Source organism: Humulus lupulus, chromosome 8, assembly GCF_963169125.1.
Source record: "Humulus lupulus chromosome 8, drHumLupu1.1, whole genome shotgun sequence".
NCBI lineage: Eukaryota > Viridiplantae > Streptophyta > Magnoliopsida > Rosales > Cannabaceae > Humulus > Humulus lupulus.
This window is the reverse complement of record NC_084800.1, coordinates 10131314-10142467: the sequence shown is the minus strand read 5'-3', so window position 1 is coordinate 10142467 and position 11154 is coordinate 10131314. Positions and strand designations below refer to the sequence as shown.

The 11154-nt window shown below is 32.9% G+C and overlaps 1 protein-coding gene across 1 annotated transcript; it reads right to left on the bottom strand.

The window, feature by feature from the left end:
* Window positions 1-8701, bottom strand: LOC133793484 (ankyrin repeat-containing protein BDA1-like). Its single transcript, XM_062230826.1, has 2 exons — window positions 7862-8701; window positions 1-1196 (listed from the first exon to the last, which is right to left on the bottom strand). Exons 1-2 carry the CDS (start codon window positions 8480-8482, stop codon window positions 384-386), a joined length of 1434 nt encoding a protein of 477 aa, XP_062086810.1. The 5' UTR covers window positions 8483-8701; the 3' UTR covers window positions 1-383.
* Between the last annotated feature and the right edge of the window lie 2453 nt (window positions 8702-11154).

The following is an 11154-nucleotide window of genomic DNA, read 5'->3' as shown; positions in this document are numbered from 1 at the left end:
CATAAAAAAGAGAAAATACATAATTAAAATTATGATATTTCGTTTTAGTGTGTACACATATTCTAAACCACTACTCATGCAAGCATCACTACTCTAGTAATGGAAGAAAAAAAAATCCAATACACATTACAATATATATAAGTCGGACGTTCGCGCTGCATAATGAGCGCAGACCCACCCAATACACACATCTTTATATAGATAATAATGGAGTTCACCGGCGGTGGTTTTAAAATCTCGTCTGGGGTCACGACATACAGGTAAGAGCAAGAGCCACACGCTCACCGGCCGGCTAATTAATTAATACAATCTTTGCAAGTGATGGGTATCGTCTCTCCATCTCTTGCTATTTTTCTTCCTCTATTAGCATATGCAGCCATTAACTAAGGGTTACGTACACCACAACTACAAAACCAAGGCGCCGGCCACTGACGCCTCATCAAGATTATCGTATCGCTCCTCCCCCTTCGCAAAATCTTGTAAACCCAGAAGCCGAAGTGAATCGTGTGATAAACACCGATGGTTACAAGCAGTCCAATCCAAACTTTAAACGACGTCTTGTAGATATATGTTACGGGACCCAAAACATGGTTGGGAGTGACCAAGAATATCCCATGGAGGAAAGTGAGAGCCGTAAACGTCAAAGTGACACAGATGACCATAGTCAAGAACCAGACGCCAATCTTGCTCTTGAGAGGGAATCCGCCGACTATCAAAAGCACGACACTAAGCGCAGCAAGAAAGGCAACGCTGTTGTAAACTATGAACGTGAGAAAGTAATCTTTCCAGGCATAAGCCAGCACCGCTGTTCCGGCTATGCATGCTCTTTTGTCGCAGTTAAAGGGTGCATTAGGGTCGATGTCGGTGGTGTTTGTACTTTCTTGCCAGACACCGCCCGGTGGGTTGAATGCGGTGTAAAACGTAGTGGATGCTATTACGGTGGCCACCACCATGATTGACCCTCTCATCTCTTTCAGCCAATCTCTCTTGTACTCTGTCAGAAGCTCAGTGACCCAGGAGATCCGACACATTGATTTTGGATGGTGGTTGCTGTCGATACCCATGAGGTGTCGGATTCTGATGGTGTTAAAATCTGTTGAAGGGTCATCAAGGACTAGGAGATCGGCCGCTTTGTAACCGTTTCGATTTAAGGTGTCTTCTTCCACTCCAGGTGTGGAAACCAAGTATTCTACAGTCTATAAATATATACGAAATCATTTAAAATAGCTGACCAAATGATAAGCTGATTTTATATTAATAAAAATAAGGCTCAAACCTTTATCGTATTTATAGAAATGCTAGCTACATATTCGTTTTAGTGCACGAAGTAGAGCTTCATTTCAATGGGGAGATCACCAAAACAAATGGAAGAGAAAGATAATAATTTAGAGTCAACACTAATATTATTATAAAAAGGGAAATTTGCGGCAATAATACCTATGTTGTTACATTTGTTGCACTTAAATGCTTATGTAAAAATTTTGGCGGGAATAATGCCTGCTGTTACGAATTTGGTACAGACGTTGGTCCTTGGCTGTTAAGTCTAACTAGACATCTATGTAGATGCTACGTGGCTGCACCTAATTGGCCCAAATAATTTTAAATTTATTAAATTCTTTAAAATTCTTTTTTAGATTATTAAATAATTTTTTTGCAATAAAATTTTTAAATAATTTAAAATCAAATAAAAAATCTAAAATTTAATTCCAAGATATAATTATTAATTAAATAAAAATCTAAACAAAGTTAACAAAAAAAAGTAAACCAATCGTATCTTAAAAAACAGATTTAAAAAAATTGTATCATTAAAAAAAGAAAAAAAAAAGCATCTATCTTGTTCTACATCTTCTTCTTTGGCAATTCTTCTTCGACATCTTTGGGTTTGGGCGTGCTTAGAGGTCATTGACGCCATGGCTGGTTGACGGGAAACATGAAGCATAATGGCTAGGTGGACCTGGGCCAAGGGAGGCGGCATGGTTGTGAAGCATCTATATACCCAACAAATCTAGGTTTTCAAAAGCAAAACCAAAATAAATCTGTAATGCTCCGAAATCCCTAACGCGGTTTAATGGTTGGATTAGTAGGCCGGGAGGGCCATAACTGTTTAATTATGCCATTAACTGATTATATGCATGTTTATGTGAATTATATTAGAATGTGATGTTAAATACATGCATGTGGGTCCACATTTCATTACAGGGGTGTTTTGGTAATTTGACTCGTTGATGGCGTAATTGTATATTTGTATGCATGTCGGTGACATATTGTTGAGACCACATTATAATGTAGGTTTGTTCGAGCTATTTGGCATGAGAAAATCTTGGAATATTAATTAGCAGTCTAGTCATAACATGATTAAGTTCGGGGCTTGGGTGAGTCTCGGGGTGATTTTAATGATTAGAGCGTTGCCGGGAATTAAAGGGTAATGAGATATGAATTATTGGTGTTTGAGAATATCGAGAATAGTGGGAATCGGAGAGCGTTAATTATGATTAGCGAAACAGGTGGGAAATGTCAATTTTGCCCTTGGGAGCCTTTAGAAACCCTTATTTGACCTAGGGGTATTTTGGTCTTTTCACCCCTAGAAAAGTATTAAGCCATTGAAGGCTGTAGAAAGAAGAGAAAACAGAGCATAGTTTAAAGCTTCTCCCGTACCTATTTTCCTTCCTGTTTTCTTTGGATTTTTTAGCCTAACTTGGGGATTCAAGCTTGGGAAGTAAGTCTTGTGAGCTTGGGAGTGTGTTCCACCATTGAAGAGCATCATAATTTGAGCTTGAGGTAAGTTTCTAGCCATTAAATTTCCTGGTTTGCTCTGTTTTAGCTCTTCAATCAGATTGGGGTGGGGAGTTTCAAGCTTTTCAAAATACACTTTTGTCTTGTGGTATTTCTCATCGTGTCTCCTGTCAAACCACTCATGAACATAATGGAGTGGCTGAGCACAAACACAAACATATAATTGGGTCTGCCTTGACCATGTTAGCCCAAGCATCCCTTCCATTGAAATTATGGGATGAGGTTGTTAGAGCCTCCGTATTTTTTATCAATAGGCTACCCTCAGTTGTCCTAGAAAATCACTCTCCTTACTACAAAATCCTTAGCACTCAGCCTAACTACACTCAACTCAGGGTGTTTGGTTGTTCCTGCTTTCCAAACATTCGACCATTTAACAAAAATAAGCTCCAATTTCGATATGAGGAATGTACTTTTCTAGGTACAGCCTCAAACAGGGTTATAAATGTTTGTCACCATCTGGTAGAATATACATCTCTAGAGATGTCATATTCAATGAGCACTCTTTCCCTTACTCTACCAATTCTCAGTCGTCTATCCCATCTAAATCCACTTATGTCTCACCTACCACAGTACCTATTCCTACTCTCTCTATCTCTTCTGATCTCCCTCTAGCTCCATCAATTCCTTCCACTTCTTCCTCATCATCATCTCTTATTTCTTCTTCATCTTCTCATTCTTCTAAACATGACCCTACTCCAGATGCTTTACCCTTATCTGTGTCTACCATTCCCACTCCCACTCCCACTGCTTCTGCACACCCCTCTCCTTCCTCTACTCTGGTTCCCACCACCACCAACACACATGGTATGGTTACTAGGTCCAAGGTTGGGGTTTATAAACCCAAATTTTATATTGCTTCAAAGGAACCACTAACCTTGCATGATGCTTTAAACAATTTTAACTGGTTAGCTACTATGAAGGATGAATTTCAAGCTTTACAGGCTAATCAGACTTAGACTCTAGTACCTCTTCCACAGGGCAGAAAAGCTATTGGTTGTAAATGAGTTTTCTGACTCAAGGGAAACCCGGATGGCACACTCAACAAGCCTAAAACTCGCTTAGTAGCCAAGGGGTTCTTACACCAGTATGGTTTCAATTTCACTGACACATTTAGTTCTGTTGTAAAACCAACTACTATTCGAGTTAGTTTAACCATTGCTCTGTCCAAGAACTAGCTGATTCATCAATTAGACATTAATAATGCATTTTTGAATAGTGTGTTGCAAGAAGAGGTTTATATGCAACAACCACCCGGTTTTGAGGATTCTACTTCACCTAATCTTGTATGCAAACTACACAAGACACTATATGGGTTGAAACAGGCCCCAAGGGCTTGGTTTGATAGATTGAGATATGCTCTTATCTCCTTTGGCTTTCATCATGCTCCAGCTTGTAAGGGTCACTTCTCAGCATATTACATACATTCTATGCTAACGAATATATATAAATTTCTTGACAAATCCATCTTGAAAGGTTACTAACTCAATACAACGTGATATATCTCTTCTATATAATAAGTCTGTAGATAACGAAATTTTTTAGTTTTAACAGTTTTTTTTAATGTTAACTTTAACAAAATATTCTTATATTAACAGAATATTCGTATATTTAATGGTAGTTTTTAAATACTTAAACTTAAATAAAATAAAATAAATAATTAAAAAAATAAAATAGGATATTTTTGAGATATTTTACAATGATAATTATTTAAAAATAATAAATAATTAAACAAATAAAAATAGTATATTTTTGAGATATTTTACAATGATAATTATTTAAAAATAATAAATAATTAAACAAATTAAAATAAGATATTTTTTTAGATATTTTACAATGATAATTATTTAAAAATAATAAAATCATACGTTTTATAAATTAAATAAAATTTAATTAAATTTAAACTTACTTATTAGAATAATATCATATTAAACATATAATATAATCTACTGTCAATTAACAAAAAATTGTTTTTTTTTTTAAAAAAAAACTAGCAAGAAACTTAAATTTAAAATTCACATATAATATTTAATATTACATTAAACATATAATATATAATCTTTTGTTGTCACTCCCAAATTTAAAAATTAGAACAAACATAAACTTAAATTATTTAATTAAAATATGATATTTATTTGAAATTTATATGACATTAATAAAAATAATTAATAAATTTATAAATAAAACAAAGTAAACGTGTATATTGCACGTTGCTTGTATCTAGTATAATTTAAGTTGCGTATTAATGTATAACAAAATCTTATTATTATCGGCAAATCTTCGTCAAATTATTCCAATAACATTTTAATCTTATTATTATTATTAATGCTTTCAGAAGAGAGAATAAAGGAATTACTAAGAAAAATAATATTTATACTCCATAAATGTATAAATATACCCCATTTCCAAAATACATTACATATTTATCATAAAGTAAAATGACTAATATTTTAAAATATTTAATTACATTTATAAAATTTTACACTTAGTACACTCTTATTTATAATAACATTAAAACTATACTTTTTTTTTCTTTCATTTATTGAGTCTTTTTAATTTCTAAAAATTATGTAACAACACAATTATAATTTTATCACTAGAAAAATGATCTATTATGAAAATAAATTTATTTTTGAGATTGTATTAAATTTTATTTTTATTAAGATTTATTCAATTTGTTATTTAATTAATAATACTAATAATTATTATTTTGTAAAATGGGTTACAACTCAAGACCTAATATATAAATATATAGGTATAATTATAAATAAATGTAGTTTTTTTTATAGAATAAGCGTAATTAGTTTATTTTATAGAGATATAATTAGTTTGGGATGTATTTATATATACTATAGGTTTGAAAAAAAAATAGATTTGATTTGAGAAAGAAAAAAAAAAAAGAAACCAATTGTAATTGTAAGTGGTTACAACTAAATTTGAAATCTGAAAAAAAAATTATTTTCCATACATGTAACATGGTTACTTTGTAATTTTAAAAAAACAACATTTATTTGGTTAATTTTTTTTAAAATCAATTTTTTAGTTTTATTTTTTAAAAATTTTTTTTAAATAAAAATTAATAAATATATTTACAAAGATAAATTTTTTTTAAAAATTTGAAATAAATAATGAGATAAAGTAATGTGAAAGAAAAAGTGATGAAATAATAAGGAGAGAAATTTTGAGGAAGAAAAATTGGTAATAGATAAATTGATGTAAGAAAAAAAAAATGAAAGAGAAGTGATAAGATAAAAAATGGAGAGATAGAGAAAAAATGTATTTTCAGAAAATGCATTTTAAGTTTTAAAAAGAAAACAATTTTTAGTTAAAATGTCAAACACTATAGATTCTGTTTTTTTTAATAAATCTCACACGACGCAACCAAAATCCACAAGTTATTATTTTGTCTCAGTACAAATTTTTTTAGATAACCAAACAATTTAATATTACAAATTGTGTTTTTGTATTTTTTTAAGGGTGCAATGTTAATAAAATAATATGTATAAATTTTTAGTGACAAATATTATAAGATAATATGACATCTCAATACATCACAATCTATTTTTTTTCCGCAAAACAAAAGAAATTTTTATTTAAACCTCAGTAAAAAGTTTACTAAGCTAGCACAGGGCGGGCGCTCTCATTAGCATACCTAGGTATCCACTCAATGCACTTTGTTTTCAGCAGCCAAATGTATATGTGCTCAAATATTACAATGCTTTTTTAAAAAAAAAAAACTAGCATCGACAATACATCACAAACAATCTATTCGATAAAGTATTTTCTGTCATATTATAGTTTTTGTTTTGTTGGAACCGTATATTATAGTTTCTTGAAATATGTAAAAAAGAAGACGGAACAAACAGCATTGTATGCACATCACATTAGATTTTTTTTTAAAAATGAATACAATGATGGAAGGTGCAGAGGGGGAGTCAGAAGTTTTTGTTGTTCATTTAACATGTTAGTTGGGATGACAAGACAACACTTAGAATTATGTCAATTTTCAACCAAGCACCTTGCCTATACAACTTTTAAGATGGACAAAAATACGAACACATTGATTCCCTGCTGTAAAAACAATAATTTGACCCCTATATGTCAAAATCAAGACTGGTTTTAGGCATAGGAAATGGTGAAAATATCAGTATAGATTAAAATATCAGCACTTCAATTTAATAGAAATATATAAAAAAAAAATTAACGATATTTAGACAGAATTTATTTTCCATCTAATGTTTCATCAGTATAGAGCATTTCGACCGAAATTATCAATTTTTACTTCATTGGGTATAGACGGACAAGGCTACTCCTATACTTGGAAAAGGGTCCCAGCTCAGAAAAATTTAATATCAAATTTACATACATAAATCATATAATTTTATCTTTTTAACCAAAAATTGTATATATGTTAGGGGGGCCAATTATTCAAATTTGATTTGGGTCAAATTTGGCACGGCCTGGTCGAGATATAATTGATGATATAGGCTACAATAATCTTAAAATATATTTAATCATACCATTGGCTAAAAATAAAGCATAACTTCTGTATTTAAAAAAAAAACAATCATTGAAACGTAGCAAACAAGAAGGTAAAAAAAAATGTTAGATGTTTTGGTGAATGGATTCTCTTTTTAATCATTATATTTTATCAATATTGCAATGTAATTAATTAATGTCGCAGAATGGATTCTCTGTAATTAATCTAACAATTAAATAAATAATGAAACTTTTTATAAATAAATAGCACATAATTGATTAATTATGATCATTACAATTATCACTATTTTTTTTTCCATTATTATTATTATATGTATATTCTATCTTTCCGTAGAATCTTTATATTTGGGGAGTTTTGGTATTGTTGTTGATTTAAAAAAAAAAAAACTGTTTAAGATTAAGGAGAAAGAATTAATCATTCATAAGAGACCATTTGGTGAGGGGAGTGTTGTAATGAAAAGGAGATTAATGGTAGATTATTATTTAATTCTGAGTTTTTGACAATCTTCATAACGAATTTCGATCACAATAACCACACAAAAAATAAATAGTTATATATATATGAACGTACCTCAACTTGGTTCAGCATAACAGCTAAATGCAAAACAGTGTTCTGAGTTTCTCGGTCTTTGGCGTTGAGGAAGTCGGCGTTGTGACGACCCACTGCTTCCACCAACAGTTTGAGAGCCTCCAAATGGTTATGCTGAACGCATAGATGTAGAGCTGTTTCTCCACTTGGAAGCACCTCAAAGACCGACTCACTTTGGGCATCAATCAGAAGTCGAATTACGTCGACGCGGCCTCTCATGGCGGCATAGTGGAGAGGGATTTTTCCATATTTGTCTTTAACAAAGCAAACATCTTTATTTTCGTGTAGCAAGGCTCGGACTATCTCCATGTGCCCCTCGGCCGCAGCCAAGTGAAGAGGCGAGCGTTTGAAGGAGTCCAGCTCCGAAGCAAGCTGCGGTTTCAGCTTCAGAAGTTGTTTAGTGAAATCCAGGTGGTTGAGCGCAGCTGAATTGTGCAAAGGAGATTTAGTGGAAGTGGTGAGTGAAATTCTTGTCATAATTAAAGGGTCTTCTTGGAATAAGGAGTTCAAGGTCACTACAGATCCTTCCACTGAGGCCTCAAAGAGCATTGATACTGTGGCATCATCTCTATCATGAGTACTTCTACTCAATGCTGTTTCCATCGTGCCCGTGCTCGTGCTCGTACTTAGATTAATTGTGAAAAGGGATAGAGAGAGGAGAGATTTGAAAAGAAGATGTGCTAATTACTAACCCACAGGAGTCAGCAACGCATTATGAATAAACACTTATATAATGAATCATATTGTGAAACTTCTGAAAAGTTAATACCTCTATGGTTGTACGACTTATGTTCAAATATGTCAATGAGGAAGACAATCAGAAATGGAGCGAGGATTCACAATGAGGGTTTCTTTTTTAATTATGGGGCGAAAGTACTTTGTCTAAATTTCGAGGATTTTTCTCAGTAAAATAATAGTATATAAAATTAAAAATTTTAGGAAAAATAAAAAATTGAATGCAAGCTTAAGTCCTAGAGCTCATGTAGTTCCGTCCTTGAAGACAATCACGTTGACTTGGGCTGCACTAGATCCCTTTATTTTCTTTTTTCTTGAAAATAACATAAATTTTCAAAATATTGTACTATTTCACAAATTTTATCATTTTTATTTTTTAAAATTGACATGCATTTTTTACAAAAAAAATAACAAATAACCCCTAATCTTAGAAAAATCCTCCACAATTTTAAATTATCTACCCCATGATTTTGATACGGTCTCTACTCTCTTGAAGTCACCCCAGCCCCCATAGTTTACGATCTTTAAACATTATCCCCAAGATTTTGACAAAGTTTCTATTTTATAATTATCACTCTCATATTCCTGAATCTGGTCCAGATTATGATCTGGAAACTTCTGTGTCTAATTAATAAGAATTAATCGACACTAGGTAGATACATAAAAAAATGTATATTAAATAAGAGCATATATTATTCTATTTCACACTTAGTATATATATTTTTTCTCACATGTATAAATAATAAAAATATGTTCTCACACTTTCAAAAATAATAGTAATCATACATTAAAAAAGAGAAAATACATAATTAAAATTATGATATTTCGTTTTAGCGTGTGCACATTACAATATATAATAAGTCGGCCGTTCGCGCTGCATAGTGAGCGCAGACCCATCCAATACACACATCTTTATATGGATAATAATGGAGTTCACCGGCGGGGGTTTTAAAATCTCGTTTGGGGTCACGACGTACAGGTAAGAGAGCAAGAGCCACACGCTCACCGGCCGGCTAATTCAACTTATTTTAAGATGATGATGATGATGATGATGATGATGATGATGATGATGATATAACATAATTAATTAATACAATCTTTGCAAGTGATGGGTATCGTCTCCATTAATTCCCTTCTCTCTTGCTATTTTTCTTCCTCTATTAGCATATGCAGCCATTAACTAAGGGTAACGTACCCCACAACTACAAAACCAAGGCGCCGGCCACTGACGCCTCATTAAGATTATCGTACCGCTCCTCCCCCTCCGCAAAATCTTGTAAACCCAGATGCTGAAGTGAATCGTGTGATAAACACCGATGGCTACAAGGAGCCCAATCCAAATTTTAAACGACGTCTTGTAGATATATGTTACGGGACCCAAAACATGGTCGGGAGTGACCAAGAATATCCCATGGAGGAAAGTGAGAGCCGTAAACGTCAAAGTGACACAGATGACCATAGTCAAGAGCCAGACGCCAATCTTGCTCTTGAGAGGGAATCCGCCGACTATCAAAAGCACGACACTAAGCGCAGCAAGAAAGGCAACGCTGTTGTATTCTATGAATGTGAGAAAGTCATCTGTCCAGGCATAAGCCAGCACCGCTGTTCCGGCCATGCATGCTCTTTTGTCGCAGTTAAAGGGTGCATTAGGGTCGATGTCGGTGGTGTTTGTACTTTCTTGCCAGACACCGCCCGGTGGGTTGAATGCGGTGTAAAACGTAGTGGATGCTATTACGGTGGCTACCACCATGATTGACCCTCTCATCTCTTTCAGCCAATCTCTCTTGTACTCTGTCAGAAGCTCAGTGACCCAGGAGATCCGATACATTGATTTTGGATGGTGGTTGCTGTCGATACCCATGAGGTGTCGGATTCTGACGGTGTTAAAATCTGTTGAAGGGTCATCTAGGACTAGGAGATCGGCCGCTTTGTAACCGTTTCGATTTAAGGTGTCTTCTTCCACACCAGGCGTGGAAACCAAGTATTCTACGGTCTATAAATATATACGAAATCATTTAAAATAGCTGACCAAAAATGATAATAAGCAGATTTTATGTTAATAAAAAATAAGGCTCACACTATATAAATATGCTAGCTACATATTCATTTTATTAGTGCTGAAAGTAGAGCTTCATTTCAATGGGGAGATCACCAAATTAAACATATGGAAGAGAAAGATAATAATTTTTAGAGTCAGCACTAATATTATTATAAAAATATTATACATATACATGATTGTATGTATATTAAATATGTAAAATAAATGTGTACACATAAACATTGCTATAATATGCCAATAACACAACTACATACACAATTAATATACTTAAAATTTTACACTAATTATTTACATACAACATTGGTTGAAAAAAAGAGTGTAAAATATAAATTAGTCCTCCCTAGAATTTTTTGCTCCATGCATCAATCATTTCATGCTAACGAATATATATAAATTCCTTCCTAATATATATATATATATATATTTATATATATATATATATAATTTCTTGACAAATCCATCTTGAAAGGTTAATAACTCA

What these genes read in the sequence shown, in the direction of transcription:
- LOC133793484 (XM_062230826.1), bottom strand. Translation starts at nt 8,482, where the DNA reads ATGGAAACAGCATTGAGTAGAAGTACTCATGATAGAGATGATGCCACA. An exon ending in TTATGCTGAACCAAGTTGAG is followed by an intron (nt 1,197 to 7,861) that starts GTACGTTCATAT and finishes ATATATTTATAG; the next exon opens with ACTGTAGAATACTTGGTTTC.